The 24,414-nt window shown below is 40.9% G+C and overlaps 1 protein-coding gene across 3 annotated transcripts in view; it reads right to left on the reverse strand.

Moving 5' to 3' along the window:
• TSHZ2 (teashirt zinc finger homeobox 2) overlaps nt 1-24,037 on the reverse strand; it is a 475,958-nt gene extending 451,921 nt beyond the window's left edge. For all 3 annotated transcript variants that reach the window (XM_061631242.1, XM_061631243.1, XM_061631241.1), the window contains exon 1: nt 23,474-24,037. In XM_061631242.1, coding sequence (XP_061487226.1) covers nt 23,474-23,513 — 40 coding nt within the window. In that variant the 5' untranslated portion in view covers nt 23,514-24,037. The remainder of the gene's footprint in view (nt 1-23,473) is intronic.
• Nucleotides 24,038-24,414: the final 377 nt, after the last annotated feature.

The following is a 24,414-nucleotide window of genomic DNA, read 5'->3' on the forward strand; positions in this document are numbered from 1 at the left end:
CCTTGCACATCAGTCCCTTTTCAAATGAGTCCACATCATCCAAATTTCTGCATTTCCAAAGGAATGAGCAGGATTGAAACGCACTGATATAAGTGTAGCTGCACCACCCAAGTACAAAAAACAAATCGCATGAAAGAACAGGTATCAGGAGAAAGAATAACCACCTTCATGACATCTAGTATCACTTTAGATAGATTTGATTCAATTTTGTGTGTGTGAGGAGGGGGATTGAACTGAGTCTATTCCATCTGCAGTTTGAAGTAGTACAGCTCAGACACAGTAAGAAGAATGAAAGTAAGAGTTAGACAAAAGGGTAAAGAAAGAAGATACATGTTTGATATAGGAATAAGCAGTCACTCACTGCAGCTCTGAGAAGGGAAGTACATAGACTAGCCTTCACCAGCCTGGTAGGAGTTGTAGTTTGGAGGGCACCAGGTTGGTGAAGGCTGGCATAGACACTAGGATTTGGTGGAGCAAAATTGGTAGAACTATCACAAGGTATCTTTTAAGCAGGTGTGTGATCGGCCTGTGGAGAGCTCCTAAAGTATTCAGGAGGAGGAAGAAGTCTGGGATCCTGGGGAGGGACCCAGTGGGTTGCAGTGGGAGGGGGCTGAAATAGGAGAAGACTTCAGCACCTTAGACAGTGACAGCTCTGCCCCTACAGTTCCAGTTGCAACTGAAGAAACGCTATCTGACCATGAGCCAGCCTCTTTCCCTCCCCTCAGTCCTCCTTTGTCACCCAAATTGCCACCGCTCATGCCTCCTCTTGAGGAGGAGAAATCAGAGGCTCGACCAGAGGTGGGGTCCAAGCAGGATCTAAATGAAATGCCACCATCAGCTAAGGCTGCTTCCGGACATGGGACTTATTGTGTTAGTTTAACAGATTTAAATGTTAGCGCTTCATTCCCAATTTCTAAAATCCCTTTCACATTGCAGTACCTGTTATGTTAAGGAACAGTAACTTTGTCAGCCGATAAACCGGCATTCTGCACAATTGTCTTTCACACATCTTGTTTTCATTCCTTACCCGTTATACACACATGCACTGTTCCCCACTGTGTAGGAGGTCTAAGATCTTGTCCCATTACCATGCAACCCCTCTCCCTTTAGGATCTGACTTTTTATTATTTTAGTTGTACAGACACAGGGGTGTGTGTGTGTGTGAAATGCTACTGTTACCTGTGCCTACGCCGGAATACCGGTACAATTTTCAACAGGCCAAAAAAACCCAACAACCCACACAGCTAAAGGGCAGGAATCCACTGCATGCTGGGATGCCTGTCGTGTAAGCAGCTGTAGCTAGTGAAAAACTCCTGTGATTTTCTGGGTTCCCAGGATTGCAAACGGATGATTTCTGGTACTATTTATCAAGAGAATTAGTGCTAAACTTGCACTATATTCCACTAGAATTCTAGAACTAGCTTGCACGTCATGTGAAAGATCAAATATAAAGCGCCAATTACCAGGTAAGAAATTGTCAGAATAACAGAATAAAGTGCAGTGTGAAAGCAGCTAAGGTCACACAGGCAGATGTGCAGACACTTATAGATAGCATCAGCTTCTCAAGGGGTGTGTCTATTTGCTCCAACAGCATCTTAGGTTTTGAGTAGTCATGCCTAGTTATGCTGTGCAGAGATACTGAGTTCTGTGTAACCTGTAAGCTCATCTATGAAACATTCTAAACTGAGATTTCACATTAAATGTAACGGAGAAAAACACACCAGTGAATCTGAGTCTGAATCCAATGGAGTTGTTCAGGAAAGTGTGGGGAACCTGTGGCCCTCCAGATGTTGTTGGACTCCAACTCCCATCAGCCCCAGCCAGCATGGCCAATAGGCAGGGATGTTGGGAGCTGTAGTGCAGGACCTGTCTTACAGTGATTTTTTTTAAAAGTGAATTTTGAATGAGTCCTGCTCAGCTGAAATGTCTGTGGGGATTTTGAAGGAAGTTAAAAGGATTTAATTAAGTTGGGTGAAATTCCTGTAGTGAATCTAGGGCTGGACTAAATCATACGTTCAATGTGTTTTGCTGTTAGCTTTAATAAGAAGTTCTTCAGGACAAGGAGGAATCAGGGTTGGGACCATGGTGCATGGGGTTGTGGGCTAACCTTTCTTCCCAGTGCCATGGTCCTGGTGAAAATGCCCCCCCCAAAGATACCATTTCCCCTACGAGGGAAACTTGGCACAAATGGCAACTTCCTTCCAATGGGAATAGCAGCATCAGGGGTGATTTCACCAGGCTAGAAGCACAGAGGGAAACGTTACTCACAATTCCCCCCAACTCCACACATGCTACAGTACCAGTCCTAGTTCTGCCCCCCACACACCAGGACTGCAGGTATTTTAAAAGTTTCAAGCTCCCATCAAAATTTAAGCTCTTTGCAAGATGGTATTCTTTTATGACTGATACTGTGTGTATAAAACAGGTGCCACTGGGTATGCAAAGGTTTGCCAGAAGTACAAACCAAAATGGCAGAAATGTGTCTTCACACGTAATAGAAATGGAGATATTGTACAGTGGAGATGTAACCTTACCCTAGCAAAACCTGTGAATTCATCTGCATAAAGCTGAGGCATGTGGCCGATCTGGATAGAGCCCTTTGCATGAATTCTCCCTCTACAGCGTCCCAGTCAGCCTAGCACATTTGTAATCCACCACAGCTGGTGCTTCTATAATTGATAGAGATATAAAAGCCCTCTTTGCAAAAGTTGTACTTTTGTATTTTCCCCCCTCCTTCCTTTTCTCTCTCGGAGACTTGAGAGACTTGTTACAAAACACTCCGTTTATAACTTAGATAATGTATCTCCCTTTAGAATCCCAGCTTTAAAATGAGCTGTTCCGCATTTTTAACAATGCAACAAAAATAGAGTTAAAAAAATGTTCTTTGGGTTTAACCCCCCCTTTTACTCTACATAGCACAACAGTGGTTCAAAAAAACTAAATCAGTAGTACTCCCTTCAGATCGGGCTTCTTTTTAAATTCCTGATGGTACTGCATTTTCCAGTGGCATAAGGATATGTATGACAATTCTCATCCATTAGACATGTTTACAGATGTCACTATAACCACTCTTAAGTGTCTTCTGTAAAATGTAATAGGTCAGATTACATTTTAATGAGAGTTTATAATCCAACATCCAGAAATCTATGTCACTCATCAGAAATCAAAGGAGTAGATCACCATTACATCACTTAAAAAAAATTGAGTTCGATTATTTGGATTCCTTACATTGGAACTGTAAAGAAATGATAGGTTTATTCCTCCCAGCAAAAAAAAAAAAAAAAGAGGTTCTTGTGCCCTTTTGTACATCCAATGAGCAAACATTTAACTGTTTCCTATCCAAGCTTGTAATATAGTGGCATGTTTTCATTCATTTATGTGGCAACAACTTTCATATTTAGGGTGCAATCTTATACTCAAGATCTACTGGCTGAGGGGCTCTAGAATCTGGCAGTGCCCCTTTACATCAGCACAATGTGAGATATGCCCCCTGGCATGATATATATGCCAGCAGAACTGTCCCAGTACAATGGTGGAACACTTCTCTGGCAAAGCGCTTCGAACTGTGAAGATACACCAGTGGAACAACCAAAACAGGGTGGATTCGTGAGCAATGAGTAAGACAGGAGAGGAGAACACCTATATCAAACCCTATACTTTATCCCTGGTGTAACCTGTGTAAGGAATAGTTAAGAAAAATTAAAAATAGCGCCCACCTTTCTCACCCAGGTTGCCATGACAAAGCATGGGTTATGGTATTCCCCAGAACTCAATCATAGAACAGCAGCACCAGTATAAAAATCCCACACAGAGAGACCACAATACAGAAGACTGGGTATGCTGCAGAGGCTATTTCTCTCTGGACTCAGGTTGTGGAAACTATTGAGAAAGAGCACTTTGCACAAAATCAGCATGGATACTCAAGCACATTGCTAACACTTCTCTTCCTACATGCCCCTTGCCTTGGGACTCCAGGCACAAGTCGAACATGCAACACTAAACTCCACTCCAGCAACTAGGGGGGATAGGAAGGGATGCCAAGGGCAGAAATTCAATTCAGTTCTCATTTAAAGCCAAATCCGTCACATTTGCACTTTCTGAAACAATATGAGAATTGAAATACAACCATCCTTGAAAATTTGCACTTACCCAAATTTTGCAATCCTGTTCTGCAACCATTCAAGGTTTTAAAAAATGCATTTATAGGGGGAAGTGTGCATAAATATGAATATCTTAGTGAAAACAACATTACAAAAATGCATCATATTAGCAGAAGTTGCTTACAAAAAGGTGTACATTAGTCAAAACTGCATACAAAAATGTGTTTATTAGGAGAAATGTGAACTAAAATGTAAAGGAATATGCATGAGGATTTTTAAAAAATCACAAATTGCTGCAGAAATGTGGGTTACTGAACTGAAGACTGGAAAAATGAGAAACTGAGAGAACCAAAAAAGGACAGATCCTTCCATCCCTAGTGCCAGGACAGAACACCCCGTGCAGATAAACGGGAAGAGTGAACACTGGCTATAATTCACTTTGACATATGTGATTACTATGTCTTGTCTGAACGATGTCTTGCTGTCATACTGTCCCCCCAATAGTGGGGAGCACTGTTTCCCGCATATAGGGGGGCACCATCATCATCATATTTTTATCCCACTTTTCTTCCAAGCAGCTCAGGGTAATGTACATGGTTCTGCCCCCCCCCCCAATTTTATCCTCACCACAACCCTGTGAGGTAGGTTAGGCTTAGAGACTGTGACTGACCCAACGTCAGCCAGTGAGTTTCATGGTCTCCCAGGTCCCAATCCAATACTCTTAATCATATACTACACATGCTCTCCTGCAAGTAAAGCTTTCTGTTGGCAAAGTCCAGGTCCTGCCATTGCTGGCCAAACACTAATGAGCTCTTTTGCCTTGTAGGATCAGTTAGCTAATGTGGTTAGGCCAATATATGCAATAACTTCAAATGGAGGCTTTCATTTACAAAAAAAAAAGTAATCAGGGAGCCATTTCTGTGCATTCAGTTCTGATCACAGCTAGGGATGACAATGAATTCTGATGAAAATGAAAATGGGAACAGAAATTGGCAATGCTCACCTTTTTGTCCCATGCCCAGAATGGAAATCAATCCAGTGGACACAATTGATATTTGCTGTTGTTGCTTTTCAGTCACAAATGGTATGTAATTGATAGTGTCCCCCGCTTTCATTAGCATTGTGTTGCTTTGCATTGAAATGAATGGGGTGGAATAATGTAATAACAACATCCTAACTTAAATTATGTAAGTTACATCATTTTGCCACAGAGGACAGTGAATTTTTGGTGGAAGACAAACTACAGCATAACAGAAACATTGCTGCATTGAACCAGGCACCTGGTTGGCGACTGTGAGAACAGGATGCTGGACTAGATGGGCCACTGGCCTGATCCAGCAGGCTCTTCTTATGTTCTTATGTTCTTATGCATGTGACAAATACAGGGCAGAATGGAAAACACTTCCTCCTTAAATTCCTAATCACACCATAACTCTGGACTTCTATAGATCAATCCAATGGTTGCAGTTCAAAGCTCTGCAGGCCTCCGTTGCACCCACAAAATTGTGCATGCAGGTTGCTCCTTTTCTTCTCCATCCCAGTAAGCAACAAAAAGCCTCTGAATAGTTTAAGTCATGCTATCCAGTCCAGATGCTGCTTCTTATGAAGTCCCCAACCAATCCAAAATCACCCTGACTTCTACCAAAATATTTAATTGACAGATACTAGGCTTCCACTTCTGCAAGAGGCACAAGTGCGCCTTTCATAGCACAAGTATTTAATTTAATTAAATACTTTGTCAGAATAATTCATTTAAATTAATTTAATTTAATTAATTCAAATGTTCCATTAATTAACACAAAATGTCATAATGTGTCCAGATTGGGGGTGGAGCAAGTGGGAACCCAGCACACCCCACATTTCCTTGTCAGAATAATCTCTAAGAGATAAGATGCTAAATGGAACTCAGTTTCCAAATTGTTCCTTCTCATCTGTTTCTGTCAAACTGAATTATGTATCCATGTTTAAGATTTCCCCCAAGATGCATTGCAGATCTCTGTGCATTTCAGACATTCTTTAGTTATAATTAGAGACTGAAGTTAAAGTCACAAAATTCAGATCTGAGGCTGTAATTCAGAAAGATACTTGGAGGGGAGGGAGCTCTGTAATGTTTCACACACGTATTACTGTCGTAGGGTGTCTCATTCAAAAAGTATTAATCATTTGAAAAGGTAGAAGCCTTATGCCACTGTATCACAGCCATGCAGACATATTGGTGGACTCTCATTTCAGATCCACTCCGTTCCAAAGAATTTACTTGCCTGCTCCGCAGGGGCTTATATTGCTGAAAGAGAGCCAGGGTGGTATAGCGGTTAGAGGGTTGGACTGGGACCTGGGAGACTAGGGTTGAAATCCCCATGTGGCCATGAAGCCGAGGTCACTGGGTGACCTTGGGCCAGTCACTGTCTCTTAGCCTGGACAAAAGTTGCAGGCATGGTTGTTGCTTCTGAGGGGATGAAACCTCCCAATGTTCAAAAAGGTTCTTTCATGAGGGCAGATCTTGCCATTTTGGGGTGGGAAAAACTGAAATCAAATTCCCTCCCACAGTTTTTTGCAGAGCTTTGAAAAGTTACTTTTTTGAACTATAACTCCCATCAGCCCCAGCCAGCATGGCCACTGGATTGGGCTGATGGGACTTTAGTTCAAAAAAGTAACTTTTCCAAGCTCTGGTTTTTTGTAGGCAAAACCGAGGATATGAGGGAGGTCCCCCTAGGTAAAAAAAACTTGCCAAAGTACAGACAAAAAGAACCAAGGGCTATGGTGCTTGGTGATGTTGCCTTTGTTATTATAAACACTGGAAAACACATTTTTCTTGCTGCCTCCCCCCCATCCCCCTTCATGGAAGTACCCTCCATGAAAAAGAAGACCGAACTGTGATTTTTGGTTTGTTAGGAAAAAAGGACTGGGAAAGAAGGATGCCACCCCAATAGTTTAATTCTGCCCCTTTCACCCTGCTCCTAGTCAAACCTCAGAGGAAAATGACAACCCACTTGAACAACTCTGTTTATTTACTTTAGTATCCCTCCCTCAGGTCACTGTGATTGGAGTGACCTTAGCAAATAATTCACCGTGATTCAAAGCTAGATCTGTCTATTAAATCAAAAGATCTCCCACAAACACATCTCCACCCTCTCCCATCTTGAGCTCTGCAAGTTTCCCCAGTCAACATGGTTTTGGACCTCAGAAAAGAAAAGAAGGGGGGGTCTGTGCTTTTAACTTTTTTGGGGGGAGAAACAGGGCCACTAAAAACTTAGAGGGTCCCTGATCTACCTCAAGACACCTGTTAATGGTACAGTATGACTCAGGAACATGAGATCATGACTCAGATCACCCCAGTTCTCTGTGATATTTGGGGAACACACAAAGCTGATGCACATCCTTACACAGATTTGAACCAGCTCTTTCCTACCGGAAAATGCCAGGAACTGAACCTGGGACCATTTGATTGGGAAATATATAGTCTACAACTGAACAAGTGACTGTGGTAAAAACCGGTTTTTTTAATAAAAAAAAAAATTCTCCAGTGTCATGCACATGGCACCATGCATAAAGCACTGTGCACTTCCATTTGAATCTTAACCTTAGCCACTACATTAGAAATCTGTTGCGTTGAGACAAAATCAGTGCCAAAATCAACTCAGACCAGTGCTGGCTTTAAACACATGAGTACCGAAGTGAAAAGTGAAAACGATGAACCACTGTTACAGGCATATTTTAAATGACACGCAGAGTTAGAGATCAGAAAATTGAAAATTGTGCCTCCATAAGACCTGCTCCCTGAAGCACCTGCTTCAAGTTGTTCTTGGGCTCCTTTGAGAGGTGGGTGGGTGGGATAGAAATGTAATAAATGATAATAAAAAATAATAAAGCTGGTCCTATAAAACACACACACACACTTATTTCAATATCACTGAGATCTGAGGGTCCTGTCTTGCACTGAAAGGAGCTACAAGCATCCTGTTCAGACATTTTAAATACCTAGGGTGGTATTCAGTGCTAGTCCTACTCAGAGCAGACCCATTAAAGCTAATAGAGATTACTAACATAGGTTCATTAATTTGAATGGGTCTTCTCTGTGTAGGACTTAATTCAATAAAACGTATATACTTTTACACACATTTCTATTCAGGAGTGCACTGAGGGACTGTACCTCAGTGGTAGAGCATCTGTTTAGCATGCAGAAGGTCCCAAGTTCAATCCCCAGCATCTGCAGAAAGGGCTAGGAAAGAACCTTGCTGCCAGCTGCTGCCAGTCAGTGCGGACAATACTGAGCTAGATGGACCAATGATCCGACTCAGTATGAGGCAGCTTTTGATGTTCCCTATGCTTTGATTTTCTAGGTGACCCAGACATCTTAACAACTCAGCATGGTGACTGAGTTGGTGAACTGGGTTGGTGAACAGGACCGGGAGTGGATTCCTGCCCTCCCATCTGTGCTGCTGTCCACAGCCCTCCTCTTCCTCTGTTCCCTGTCCTTATTTTCTTACACCTTTTCTTCCACACACAATTCTCAGGCTGGTTCTCTCCTTTCTTCCTCAACATCCTCCCCCCCCAACTACAACTTTTTTATTTTTTTATTTCAGTCCTTGCCGTTTGCAACTCGTATTCGTGCCTCCCTTCCTCTCCCTCAATGTTTGATATTCCCATGTTTGCTTTTTCTTTCCCCTTCCCGCCCCCCTGCCTTCCTTGAAGATTCAGCCAGGCCCTTCCAGGTCACTTTTGCATCACCAAAGGAAAAAGGGAGGGGAGGGAAAGAGAACACCAATTTACATTACATTTGCAACGTTAATTTATATGTGTAGATGCAAACTTAGAAATAAATTAATAATATTGGAGGTGGAGGTGGTGGGAATTTCAAGCCAAGCCTTAGTGCAAACAAATGAACCTTTTTCCCCACAGGGAGGGGAATGGATGCTTTTTATGTCCCCTGCTGCCATTAATATCACTGCTTAAAATTTCTTTAGTTCCCTTTAGTTTGGGGCTGGAACCAAATAAATGTTAAGCAGTGGTATTAATGGCAGCAGGAGGAAAGAAAACGTTTTGCAAAACTTGGGAAACTGACAGATTTTCTAAGCACCCTGTTTGAAGAGAGCTGAATGTGCTAGACAGAAAAGGGAGTCCTTTCCCCCTGGCCTGTTCTCCTCTTCGCAGTGCCCCCCTCCCAACCCACCCTCTTCCTTTTGGGAAGTGACTAATTCAGCCACAGCTCAAGTGTTCCAGGAAACCCAAGCCTCTTATTTGGGTTCTCTGACTGATTGTTCTAATTAATTATTGGGAAGGGAAAGGCACTCTGCACATACTTTCAGGCACTCTTTTTATGGCTTCTGGAATAAATAAAAACAGTACCAAAAAATCAAGAATCTGACATGGACATCAGAAATCTCATTCAATCTCATCATCATTTTTTTAAAAAAAACCCCAGAAATATTATTTATTTATTTATTTATTCGATTTATGCCCCACCATTCCTCCCAGTAGGAGCCCATAGTTTACATGAAAATAATGAAGACTTTATCATGTAGGCAATGTTTTGTTACCTTTTGACAAGAGAAAATATTTAATACCATTATTTCCCTCCGCAGCTCTGAATATTAGTTTGAGTGTCACAAATAATTAAATGCTTATGAGTAAGAGACATCTTTAGACATTTTGACAATATATTTTAAGAGGTGCTTTAAGGGAAAATCTGCCAAGTGTAGAGTTTTTTTATTTGCAATACTAAACAATGATGCGTTTTGACTGAGGTTATTCTATACCCCCCCTCCACACACACACTATGAAACAGGAACAGAGGAACATCAACATGCAGAATAGATTTCCAGCATCCTGGATATCTGAATTACTTATGTTCTGCATAGCTTGAAACACATCATAACTACCCTCCTAGTTTCACAGTAGTTGCCGCTGTGTCGGATGAATGGGAAAAAAGTGTCTGTGTAACAACCATACACAAGCGAAAGAGGCATGATACATGGGCTGCAATCCAGAGCTTCACACATGCACCATGCACCCAAAGCTAGCTATGGCAGATGCAACTCTGTGAGTGCATCCTTCCCCTTCCATAGCCAGCAGTTAGGAAGCCTCGCCTGCATATTAGTGGTGCCTTGCTGTATTGCAGTCACAAAGGTGTAGGAACATGACTAGGCCTACCCATGTGTGCAGTGCAAAACAAAAAGCCTCTTCTGCAACTTTTTTTTTTAAAAAAAGAACAGCAGCATCTGATAGCTGTGTTGACTAAGAAGGTGTGGCATGGACATGGATGCTTGGCAGCAGAGGCTGGTAACTGATGTTAGTGGGGCAGTGAATCCACTCTGAGTTTAGTCACATCTTTCAAGGAGCTTTCCAAGGTGCTCAGAACGTTGGACAGCTCCTTGAAAGTTCGGACTAAAACCTGGAGCAGATTCGCTGCCCCACTGACATTGGAGCCACCAGTTTCCACTGATGCTTGGTGTGGAACAATGTATGCAGTGCATCATAGGTGAGACAACAGCTTTCAGGGCTGGATTAGCCATCATGATAAATATGCTATAAACTTTTTCAGACTCAGAAACCACTATTTTGGGGGGGGGTATTCAGTGCTAGTGCTACTCAGAGTAGACCTATTGAAATTAAATGGCATGACTAATTTAGGTTCATTAATATTAATGGGCCTACTTTGAGTAGGAATTAATTGAATATAACCCTCTATCCCCACCTACAGAATGGGGTCCACTGCAAATGTTCAACCATACATTATTTTGCCCAAGTTCACTCTATTTATGTTCTCTCTCCTTCCTTTCTTCTCCCTGTCTTGTTAGTCTTCCAAATGCATCCTTCTCTCTCCATTTGTTACATCCTCTCTCTGTGTTGTAGCGCCACAGGTGTAACACACATTAGAAGATGCAACCTACCAGGTGATGATGCAGAATGAATGGCTTCTCTTTTCTAATAGTATGTCTCAGTGCTTTCTTTGCATAGCGCACTCCTTGTGGTCCACTGATACTCCCTGCAGCTCAAATCATGGTGGCTCTTCATTCCTGGCTTCACCAGGAAGCAAAGATAAGTGTGAAAATCTGGCATATTGTTTAGAGGTTGCAACCTCAAAACTATTTTTAATAACTGATACCTCTATTTAGTCGGCACCTTAAGCTGTCACATTTTTGCTAAGTTATCTGCTGGCAATATTGTCCCTGTGATGCCGATGCAACATTACATTTTGCTTTTTGTCTTATGATATTATATGTTTTTCCCATCATGGCACAATTCTCCATCATGACAGAGAATTCTCATGCAAATGCATTTGGTGCAGATGGGGGAATTGCTATTAACAGTTGTGGGAAGCTGATCATCCAGTGATGAGAAAAGCATGTTGTGTGAATGAACTGTTGGTCAGTCCCCTGGTATTGCATAGCACTTAATTATCTTTCCTTTGCAGAGGACCTTTCAAAGTTGGCCACTGTGATATCATCACTAGAGAATGCTCAAAAGATACATTACTCTGGGCACAGCTTTGACATTTAGGGCTGAGCCAAACTGTTCATAGTTTTCAACAAATGATTTTCGGAGTGTTGAAAGACATCTCAACTTGTTGATGATTTTTCAGGATTCCTTGTGAAAATGCTCACTTATTTACATTGACTTTGGTCTCCCTTTTCATGTCACCATCCTGATTGGCTAGATAATAATAATAATACATTTTATTTCTAAGTCGCCTATCTGGCCGTATGAAACGGCCATATCACTGTGATGTAATCCCTTTTAACGTGTGACCATCCATGCATCTACTCATAGGAACACAGGAAGCTCTCTTATGCCAGATTGGACTGTTTGTCAACCTAGCCCAATATTGTCAATTCTGACTGGAATCAACTCTCTGAGGTCCCCAGCTACCTAATATTTTTAATTGGATATGCAAGGGGTTAAGGCTGAGACTTCCCCCATCAGTCCAAGTAAGTCCTCTGCTATTAAGCTATGAGCTATGGCTCTTCCACAGGGGAACCAATAGCAACCAGGGACAGAAACAACGCTCAAGCAGCAACAACAAAAGGATGGCAAACAGGAATGCAAAAACTATATATTTCAGTAAAAATATCTACCCCAGTGAAATCCCTAATTTCCTACATGAAAAATAAAAAATGCAGAATCATCAGCAAAACTCTCTTGAAAATGCATGCATGCATGAAGGTATTTTTTTTAGAACATATGGATGAATGTATAAATGAAATGCATGTAAGTAGTGTACAGGGATGCCATCCTTTGGCCAGTGCCGGTTTGAAAGCATTCCATCGAGCTAACAGGCTGGTATCGATTCGAGACTGTTCTTTGTCCGTTAGCTCCTGCTTTTACTTATCCTTTCATTCTCCTTGCAAAAAAAATTGATATTAATATTGATATTTGTAAAGGAAATATCAATAATTTTAAAGGAAATATTGATATTTTGAAAGAAGATATCAATCAATGAAAGGAAATAAATGAATGAATGAAAGGAAATATTGATAAAATAAATAAAATTATTATTCTTAATATTAATATTTTAGAGGCAGGTGGGTTTTTTTTTTTAAAAAAAAATCAGTTTTCAAAAGTAGCCACAGAATATTGCTACATTAAAATCCAACCCACAATGAAAGAGAATAAGTGAATTAATGAAAAATTCAGTACCAAATCCAAATTGGGTGGAATTCTAGCTCATCCCTAGTGGTGTGCTGTATTTATAATTTTTTATAATATATAGGATTTGCATGATTTATGTAGCATTTTAGATATATCTAAGAATTCATGTTGAAATACATGATTGTATATGGAAATTACTAAATAAAATGCATTAGATTAAAAAGAAAATGAAAAAGGAAATACATGCATACGCATATAAATAAAGCCATTGCTTCCTAACAATTCCGTAATTATCCTGCTTAGATAGTGTAACATCTCCTTTGCACTGCTGGTGTCAAAAGAACTTCCATAGTTCTATTCTGTCTGTCAGTTATTATTAAGTGCATGATGAATCCCCATAGCTAGCGCATTGGACTTATTTTTCAGTGGGAGTAAGTCCCATTGACCTCAAGAGGGCTTACATCTGAAAGGACATGTATGCAATTGCAATGTTAATTTGCCCATCAAGGAAGATGAAGTAACAATACCTATCCACACACAGCTGCTTAAATGGGTAAATAACTTTGACAGTACCCTTGGCAAGTCTGAAATAGTAAATGGCAAGAGCCACATTCATAGACCCCTTCTGATCAGTGTATGCAAATTCCCCAGGCAGATCTATACAAGTTCCCATGCTGGTGGAAACACTTCCATTTTGTTAAATTATTCTACTTTGTTGTTTCACTGAGTCGATTTGTATTTTACCTTTCTCCCTTTTGATGTTTTGAAGTTTTTTTAGTGCTTTTGTTTGCTGCCCTGGGCTCCTGCTGGGAGGAAGGGTGGGTATAAATCAAATAATAAATAAATAAATAATTTAAAGGGCTTAAGAGGAGTACGACCACTCATAATTACTATTTCACTTCCACTAGTTACCTTATGGCTGATTTGGACATGTTTATCAATACTGCAGTTCAAATTCGCAGAGGTTGGCACACATTTCTAGCAGGGACCCTTTGTCTCTTCATGCCCCTAAACTGACATCCTTTAAGAGATCTGGCTCTTTTCTTAGAAAAAAATTCACTCGCCTTGTGGAACCAAATGAAATTGTCTTCTGTGTACACATAAAATTAAAGATTTGACCATTTTTGTGAAGGGGATTTACAGGACAGGGATGGTGCAAAAGGTGTATCATCAACCCATCCCATAAACCAAACCACTTCTTGTCATTGCACAGAATGGCCTCTCTCAGTCCAGATGGTGTGAGCAAAAAAGACTGGAGATACACAAAGGTTTTTAACTCTACATTTTGATGCCTTCAATTCTATTCTGTTTTCTTTCCTAAGCACAGTTAGCTGAAACCACACAGTGGATTTTGATGGATATAATTATTTTCATTAAAATAGCAAACAGCATGATGTTTCCTTTTCCAGGGCAAACTGTACAGGAAACTTACAGAAACTGCCCAGATATTGTAAGTAGGAGTGACACCTTGGGAATATTTAGTAGTATTTTTAAAAAAGTTATTATAGCAATACAGAACAAAAAATCTTTACAAGTTAAGATCAGCTACATCTTTCTTTGATGTTTAAAGGGGGAAATGCAAGCTTTGAGATGTTATTTTAAAAATTAACTATTATCGTAAGCCAAAATACAGATCTTTTAGGAAAACTGGGACTTTTCTCATCTACATACAGAAAACCAGGCACAACAGGTTTTTCAATTAAAGTAGTCTTCTGAGAGCGATAGAGGAAGCGCCAAAAGCTTCTTAAAAACCTTATTGCTTCTCATATTTGCCACCTGGGGCTATGGATCTGTTCTTCCCCAGTAAAAAAAAAAGTTTTTGTCGCTGCTGTTGTTCTTTTTCTGACATGCCCAATTTTAACAGTTATTCAGGATGGATTGTGCTATTTTCACACGTTCAGGGGCTCTGCTTTTCCATAACCATTTAAGGTAGAGAAGATGCTGCCTATCACAGTCCCCTTTGCATCATGAACAACTTTAATGAGGTAGGGTATCATTAGACGATAGCAGTTTTATGCTGAATGCAAGGAGGGGAATATAGGCACTTACCCAGCAAAGAGCAAGACAGAGAAATAATAGATACAATATGCAGAGATGAAAGAGCAAAGACGGCATCTCATTTACATTAATACAATAAAAATGCAGCGTTAATGCTGCAACTTTTTCCTCTGAATTTTTTTCTCTCTCTCCCAATAAAGTTGAACAATATCATGTTTATTATTACAAAGAGCTTAAAAGGAAGAGAATGCATTTCCTACAAACGCATAAGCATTATAGCACCGCTCCTGGCTATTAATATGTTTGAATTTAATTGCTCCTAATAGCAAATTTCATCAAAATGAACATTGCAGCAGCACCTGAAAATGGATTACGGAATCAGTTGGAATCGAACATCTGTACTTGGTGAACAACGGCTGATGCAAAGTAAACTGACTGAAGTAACTTGATTACTGTCTTTTCGACAATTGATACCACAAGTACAAGCATGCTTTATTATGTTGGGACTTTATATTTTTTTCAGGATGAGTTGGGAATTGTTTTGTTCTCTTACAAAGCAGCTATCTCAAATTGTTCTGAGCTTTTAAAAAATTATTTTATTTTATTTTAGCAATTTGGAAGACTAAAACTTTCTGGCAGGAACACGGCTAGTGCCACACTTCTCGATAACTTCCTTATATGTGTGTGGGTGTGCATGTGAAACAATATACCTGTGGGGACTGAGAATAGAGACACACATAGGCACATTTATATTTTGGAATTTGTTCTTTAACAATGATCTTACATTGTGCTGACTTTTAAAAATTATTAGTAGTATTTGCAGTCTAAAACTTCATATCAGTAAAACTATAGTGCCTCATTTCTCTATAACCTCCTTATGTGCACCTGGGTATGCGCGTGAAGGAATGTACATGTGTGCGGACTGAGAGCATGAAGACCTACGTATCTACATTTATTTACATTTAGGTATTCCTAGAAGAGATTCAGTTTAGCCTTGGCCAGAGTTCTTGGAGAGCATTAAATAGTATTAACTGCAGGACATAGATCATAAACAATGTATTTTTTCCCAAGAGTTTATTACCCTTTCCAAGAGTTTATTACTTTCTTGTTTTTGTACATGGTGTTTGGCTTTTGCTTTCTGATGGTAAAACTGTGCTTTTTCAGAAATAAAGAACATCTTCCTTCTAATCTAAACCTAATTTTAGTATTTTCAACTAATTTAAAATCCACTTTTTAAAAAAATGTGATGATCAACAGCAGTTGCCAAAGAGAATGTGTAAATCAAATGGTGAATAGTGCTTGTCTGTGACCCATTTCCCCAAGAAATCTTGCAAAGATACCATTCCCTAATTGTTTTTCAGCATGAAGGTATTTCAAGCTTGCAAAAGACTGCATTAAGCATCTGTTTTAAAAATGACTAAAAGATACAAAATACCAAGTGCCTTAGATCAGAGGTTATCCTACTAAGGGAAAAAAACTATTTAAATTTCTAAACCTAAATGGCACTTTGTGCATGTAAAGCATGTGTGTGTGTGTATATATATATTAGTCCAATTTATTTGTAAATTCCTGCTGCAATCCCAGGTAGGCTGCCAATTTTTAAGGACCTTTTAAAGGCTGTACTGTCTTTTGCCCCACTAAACACACACACACACACACACACAATTTCCAGTTTATGACAAAGAAAATGTAAAAAGCCTTTCAGAGTAACATTTGTAATTGACAGGAAACACAATAGTAATAATGTCATTGATCTGGAAACACTGCTGTAGGACTATAAAGCTACTACCATAAAGCAAACCAGACCTCTTCAAAAATCCCACAGGGAAATTCTATAGGAAGGCTAAGGGCAAAATATAACTCATGCCATAGCCCTAACAATATAATTTTATTTTTCAGATTCAAACCCCAATCTCATTGCCCTTTCATTTCCAGGTTTTGGAATGAAGTTTACGGTGCACTCTGCTCTACAAATCTACTCAGAAGTAAAGCCTATTAAGTTCTATGGAGTTTACTCCCATGGGATATGCTTTCGCATACGCTTACTCAGGAGTAACCCTCACTGAATTCAGTAAGAGTCATTTCTGACTCTGAGTAAGTGTAGAAATGGGATGCACTTCACAAGACTAAGGTCTGCTGGGCTGGACCGGCAACCTCACAAATTTATTCTCTCTCCCCCACACCACTTTTTTTCTTAACAATGCAAAAATCAATCATTCCAATTTGTTGAATGAGTGAAACTAAAATCTTCTGCTGTGAATCTAACATGTTTCCAGCTGGCTCAAGTTATCAGGCTCCTGAAACCATCCTGCTGCTTGTGTGAGCATGTTCTGGAAGCAAAAACTTTACAAATGTCTTTAATTTCAGACAGAAAGATGCCTTAATAAAATTAACAAGGGATATTTTCATAGCCAGGTCTTTTGAAAAGGAATTTTGTGTAAGACATCGCCTGCACATTTCTCCCCTGTCTGCAATACAATCTGAAAGACTCTAAATAAAGACTAATTTTAAAAACGCTGCATTTGCAACTAATATGTCATCCACTGAAATAACCAGATCAGATTTCTACCACAATTTGTTGTTGTTGTTGTTGTTGTTAACATTTGAGCAATTAAGGTTTGCACAACAGCTTAATGCAACTGCTGTTCTACGTTTGGCTGTTACTAACAATGACATCCCAGGTTCTTCATCGACTGAAGTTGAGTATTCCAGCAATCACACCAGGATGATGAAATGATACCAAATTTTGCAGAAGACAAAATTCAAGAAGATGGACAAAAAAGGGGGGCAGGGAAATCAGAAAATATTTTCAAGATTGCACTGAATGCCAAGGCAGTTCTGGGGGCTCCACCCAGTATAATATCTAAGGAGTTTTGAGGGGAAAGTCTAGTGAGATTCCTCACAGGGTAGAGAATACCGCATTCTATAGCATGTTTCAGTGTGCATAAAGACAGTATTACAGTTATTAACCTTCTTTTCACAGCAACAGGGTGAATGTTAGACTGAAACAATGGCTTGCCCAGGGCTGCTAAGAGAGCTTCATAAATGATCAGGAATTTCATCCTGGACCTCACATGTAGGCAGGCAACACTCTTTTCATAGGACACCTTGTTTCATTTCTTCGCCTTGTGCTTCCTCCTCTGGGTTCTTAAATCTCACATGCTTTGAAGAATACTTTTTACTATTTCCTCTTTCTGATCCAGGGATTTTGGAGGCCTTCAGGAGGGCACTCCCGGGGGCCTCCTTAACCTGGAAGTAACGCACTCTTAACCAAGAAATTGCTTGCCCTGCTTCTGACTTTCTATGGTCCTCCAGGATACTAGTGAGATTAGCAGCAGAGCTGAGGGTAGCAAGTTCTTCGGTCATCCTGGTGCCCAGGCAGGGGCTACTTTTACTGTCCTCTGGAATCAGTCCTGTTCAAGCATTTGTTTTTCAACATGTCCCAAGGGGTGGCCATGGTAGTCTGCTGCCGTAAAAACAGCAGTCTTCTTGCAGTACCATAAATGCATGAAGTGTTATCCTGAGTTATCCTGTAACTCAGAAAAACATTCCATGCATCTGATGCAGTGGTTGGGAGCCAATAAAAGCTCATCATGTCACAAGAGTCTTTGCTGTTTTTGCATAACTTTATTTGTCCCATTAAGATGAAACATTTACTGGATCACTGGCGGAGAAGTCTGGTGGTTTCACACATCTTTGTGAGGACGTAGCTAAAAAAAAAAGCTATTCCAAACCAATATATTGCTTTGGGGGGGAGGTGCTGGGGGGCATTCATGGCCCATGTCAAGGGTTGGCATGGTTGATCTTCTGCCAAGGGCCCACATACCAGTAGGCAGCCCACTGACAAGAACCTCCTTGACCAACAGCAATGAGGAGGTAAACTCACTGCATGAGGGGGAGGCATGGAGAGTTTCTTGCTTTGTTCCCCCCCCTTCAGGAAAAAACTTGGAGCTGACACAGGGGCATTAAAGGCTTCCAAACAGAAATGATTAATCAGGGGAAAGCCTCTAAATTGTTGCCAGTTATTAATAGGCATGAGTTGACCATATCAACAACATATTATTAAAAATAACTATCCAAATATTCAGATATGGTGCTCCTTTCTGATACCCTACATGAAATGGATATATAAAGGGTAGAGACAGTTATGTCCCAAGCAGTAATCTGGTGGCAAACTGATTGCATGTTAGATCATTGTCCTGCCAAGTGGCCAAGTGACTTTTTACCACACATCAGATACAGATGTGTGGTGCAACTGTAGTCTGTATTCACCCATCTCACCCATGAACCCAACAGCCTACACTTTAAAATCAGAAATGGATCAATGCATTCCTCTGATCTCCAAATGCAGTCCCAATGGTATCAAATGGAGTGGCACTTGAACCAAGAAAGGAGTCATTTTATTCAGCCAAGTAGCTATGTTTCTCCCCTTCTTTTTGAATACAATTGCTTTCATGAAATCTGTTAATGTTGTGATATAGGAAGATGAGCTGAAGAGTTCTGAAACAAGAGGCATTTTGACATTTTTGATGCATACTTCCTGTCCTAGGGGAGGATAAAAGACAGACAATGCAATTTTTTTATAGCACAATTTAGGCCTATTTTGCTTAGAACCCAATTTTATTGTCCTCCTAATAATGGCGCTAGTGGAAACTCTGCATAAAAGTAAAGCCTTTCATCATGATTACATGCACATGTCTCTTACTATACCACATACGAGACCAAAGTCCTTGCTAGTCTACCACAGAAGAATGTGGCATGCCATGTCTGAAAGGATTGTTCATGATTTAAATAACTGGTACTATTAAGGTGCAAATTGCAACTTTTAAGTAATGATTGCTAATAGTCTTATGTTTACTGCCACACAAGGACTTTCATGAAAACAAAATCTGCATTATTCATTTCCAGCTCTGGTAAACAAAGTAAATGCAGCTGGTTGCTCTCTCTGTTGTACCTTTGCTTCTTAAACAGGCAACCTATCAGGGCCCAGCAGATACAGGAAGCAGAACCAAAGGGGTACAAACAGTGTTAAGTTCAGATTTTATATTCCCCAGGAATATGCAGAAAATTCACAATTTGCAAAATTAAACATGCACATCTCGACAAGCTGTAGGAGGAGACGAGGGCTCAATCTGGTGGAATTGGGTACGAAGCTATTTCCGATTTAGAGAAATAAAAATGGAATTAACATATCAATTCAGTCTGAGTCCTAGCTTTTTCTTTCCCCTCAATTGTGTTGGGTCATGCAATGGCTGCTCCCCAGAGACAGCTGCATTTTTATAATTCAGAAACAACGTGCCCGGCCTAATGCCCATCTTTCTCACCACAATGTAATCCCATTGGCTGCAGGAGAATTTCTCCTGTGTCTCAACCAGGGGAGAAGAAGGGAATCAGACCAACACTCTGTGAAGCACCTTGGGCTCTTTAGGGACGGAAGATAACAATGCACATGTAATATATCATTGCAAATACATGTATGATGTAATGTCAGGCACTGACCTAAAAATATTCAAACATCTGTTCAAAGAATTATGCAGACAATAGTGTGTGTGGAGGTGAGGAGAGAGAGACAATAATGCTGCTTAGAAATGAGTCAAGGGGAACGTATGTGCTTGGCATTGCACTTTTCCTGACTCAAACCATTATTTTTTAAAAAAGAAAAGTTAGGAACAGAAATGTGCCACCATCACACCTAAATAGCCCCCACTTATTCATTTACACCATCAGGTTTCATTACAATGTTTGTAACATAGGATATAAGGATCTCAGGGCTTAACATTAGTTATGGGGAGGGTGGAAATTGCCATTTAGGTTGATTTTTGTCAAGCAGCAGGACATCCCTGCTGATTCAATTGCTTGTTCTTTCCAAACTTTACATCGTTCATTCATCAAATGAGAAACCTGCATTCAAAAGTCAATGCTGGGATGCCAGTATTTACAGTTGTGCACAGTCTATAATTTCAAGGAATGACCAAAGCAGCCTTGTCCAGAATCATAACACCTACTATTTTCCTACCCCTCAGAAACTAGCTGCCTAAGAAGTTGTAAACTTTTCTGAACCAACATGGTCACAAGTGAGCAAAAATCCAATGGGCCTCCTTGAGCTTTATTTTATTTTATTAAACAAATTAAAAACTTGGATATAAAGAAGGCAAAAAAGAATATTTGTGCAAACATCTGGATAATCAGTGGTTTCCACCACACCTTCCTCATTCTGCCTAAGGTCACATTTGTGGCACATGGACCTTTGAGACTGTTTATTCACCTTATCAAACAGAATCTTTATACTAGAGCTAAGAAAATGAAAGTAAGCTTATCACAATGTTGCATGCCCTTTAAAGACACGATGTAAACTCAAAACAGGACTCGTACTGAAACACTAAAAACTTGCTTCCGGCGGGCTATGTCAAATGTAACTGAACTGCCCTTAAAGAATCAGCCACCTCATAACTTGAAACAAATATGGAATGGAGGACAAAGGGAATCTGAAGGTAACAACTTTTGAAAGAGTACATATTTCACAAAATAATTACTGAAAACCATGTGTCCGTGTTATTAAAACTGTCATCCAGCAGTTTAAAAATCTCTACAAAAAATGTCCCAATGTTATTTTCAGAGGAGTGACACCTTGTATGAGGACCAAGGATGATACCAGCGTAATTAACAAGGAGACTGTACAGACTTTTGTACAGTATTATTTTCGATGTGGTATTTTGCGCCTACCTTTTCTGCCTTCCCTATCCTCTTGCTTTCTAGCACAGTTCAGAAGAAAAGAGAGTTTGAAAGCCAGATGAAATGGAAAACCAAGGACTTTATACACTGTGGACCAGGGGCTGCTAAGCATCCATAAGTGCAACAGAAATGCTTTCTTGAGTCATTGGAGTCTGAGTTGATAAACAAGGACAGTTATAGCGCATAAGATTTTTTTTCAGATGTTTCACATGGAAAGTCTAAACTATCTTGTACTTCAAGGAAACGTTGACTCCCCTTCCCACGAGTTCAGCGATAACTATATGGTAATATTGTAACTGTGTTTCTAACTGTCTCTTTCAGCAGAGTGAAAAGTAACCCCCATATAAGACTTCTCAAAGAAACAGTAACAATTATGTCTTTTGATTGTAGTTACCTAAACCATTTTTAGATTAAATGATTCTAACTAACCTTTGGATTGTTATATATTCGGGAGTGTGGGAAAAAAAGAAGAAATTGAACTGGGTCAAGTTTGCAAAAGTTTCTTCGATCCCATTTTCCTCTCCAAATTAATTTTAACTTTTGAACATTCCCCAAGCACGACTGCACAAGATTTACTCATATCTTGAAACTGATTGGGGGGGGGGGAAAGCAGGATGTGGGAGGATTTTTTTTTTAAAAAAAGAACATCAACAATTTAGCTTCACTGTACAACTCTAACTGAACACAAAGAAGAAGAAAATCCCACCCACATTAAAGCCAAACAAGATAATAATTGTGCATGTCTGGCTAAGAGATTCTAGAGGGCAAGACTTGCGTCACTGGCACTCAGGTTACCATAGTGAGTGATTTATTGATATATATCAAGAATGAATAGATCAAAGGTAGCACGATGACAGGTGATCAATCAAATGTCAAATGAAAGTTGGCAATCAACTGGAAACCTGATTCTTTTTCCAGTGGGTGGGTCTGGGGGCAGAGAAAGCATGCTGCACTACCCAGAAACAAAATCCTAGCAAACTATCTCTCTCTCTCCAAGCAATTCATCAACCTTGTATTAAAACACACGCGCACGCCTCAAACACCCCCTTTTAATGTTGTGCAGGCCTGTCTGTCCATTCCCTAGCCTTCAGTTTCCAGCCTCGCCTTCCTCACCATTTGTCTCCTCTCCAGAAAGCGAATCAAAACACTTCCAAAAAGTTGCAAACTGTTTTAGCGCCTGAAAAACCTCGTCCCAGCGCATCTGACCCTCCTGCACCTTCGAAGCGGTTGCTTCTAAACTTGAGTAACAACGTGCAAGCAAAGAATCGGAAAGATTACTTTGATTGGAATCTAAGGGGGCTGTCTCCTAACAGTCAGAATGTTCATTTTATTTCCTGTTGCAGTCCTTTTCTTTCTTCCTTTCTTCCTTTTTTTCCTTTTTTTCCCGCCACTGATGATCAAAGGCTTGAACTTCAACCAGCGGGTTCATCAACAGAGACAGTCAGCCCCCCCACATACACACCCCAGCCCAGCCGCCTCTGTTTCACGGACACACACACACACACACACACACACGATTGCACGAGGAACCACGCAGAGGGAAAACGGTGCTTCTGAAGAAAGATTGCCCCTCTACGGACACGCAAACCGCAGCAGAAAACCAAATCAAAATGCAAAGGGCTCCTCTGCACAATCCTATGGTAGGGACGCAACGCGAAGGTGATCAAAGTGGATGGGGGGGAGGGGAGCGAGCGAGATAGAGGAGGGGAAAGCGGTGAGAAACCAAGTGGAAGAAAGTTGGGGGGGAAAGTTTACGAAGGAGACAGGAGCCGAGCGCCGAGAGGAGGCGAAAAAGCTTGCTCACCCCCACCCCCTTAAGCATAGGCGCAAAACTAGCCGGCTTCAAAAGAGACTGGTTCAACAGCGTCCAAGTTATTAGAGGGGTGTGAAAGGGGGGGAATGTCAATAAAGATGCATTTCATTTTTTTTTTTAAAAAAGAAATTGTCTATAAGCGTGATCCTAGAATAAAATGTGGGGGTGGAAAGGAGGGTTTAAAGGTCTATAAGGAGACGCCGAGGGCTACCGTAGAGCGCGTGGGTTGGTTTCCTCTTACCTGCTGCCCGTTTGGGTGCCTGCTGCTTCCGCCTTGGCATCGCTGTACTTTCTCCAAGCGTACTTCTCCTTCCAGATCCGAGAACCCCTCGCAGCTCGCGGGGCTTGTCTGTCTGTCTGTCTGTCTGTCTGTCTGTCTCTCTCTCTCTCTCTCTCTCTCTCTCTTTCCGTTTGTGTGTCTGTCCCCCCCCCTTCCTGTCTTCCCCTCCGCCGCTTTCCCCCTCGACAACCCACCGGCGGCAGCGCTAAGTAGCCGTCGCTCTTCTTTGGCACTTCTCTGACGAGATCAACCTGTTCGGATTCTCATTCTCAGGATTTCATTTAAAAGGGGGGGGGACCTGCGCTCGGGGAGGGGGGGCTGCTTGTTGTTGCTGTTCTTGTTTGTCTCTGGTTTTGTTGGAAGTGTTGCAAGACTTGCTTTGATGCGAACATCCAGGGATATCCAATGCGAAAGGATAGACCCCAACAGTGCCGGGGTTCTTCTTCTTCTTCTTTTTTAAGTGATCAATAAATAACAAAATATAGAGATACGGAGACTAGTTTTGTTTTCAAAGCAGCTCAGGCGTGGGGTTTTTTTGCTTTCCCCCCACTCACCCCCCTTCCTCTCTCTGTCTCTCTCTTATCCCCCCCCTCCTCGTCGCCTCCTTCGCGGAGATCTATATGGCGGATTGGCGAGTGTGTTTGCTGAGAAAACTGCAGGTTTGTTGCTGTCAGATGCCAGCTTGTGAGTGAGTGATATGGAAGAGGACAGAGAAGCTTTGGATGGAAGGAAATCTGGTGCTCACGCGCGCGCACACACAGAGCACACACTCATCCATACACACACACGGGCGCTCTCTCTCTCTCTCTCTCTCTCTCTCTCACACACACACACACACACACCTCACACACACACAGGCAGGGCGAGGCGATGCCAGCAAACATCGATCCACTGAGCAAACT

The sequence above is a fragment of the Rhineura floridana genome, chromosome 6 (assembly GCF_030035675.1).
Source record: "Rhineura floridana isolate rRhiFlo1 chromosome 6, rRhiFlo1.hap2, whole genome shotgun sequence".
Classification (NCBI taxonomy): domain Eukaryota; kingdom Metazoa; phylum Chordata; class Lepidosauria; order Squamata; family Rhineuridae; genus Rhineura; species Rhineura floridana.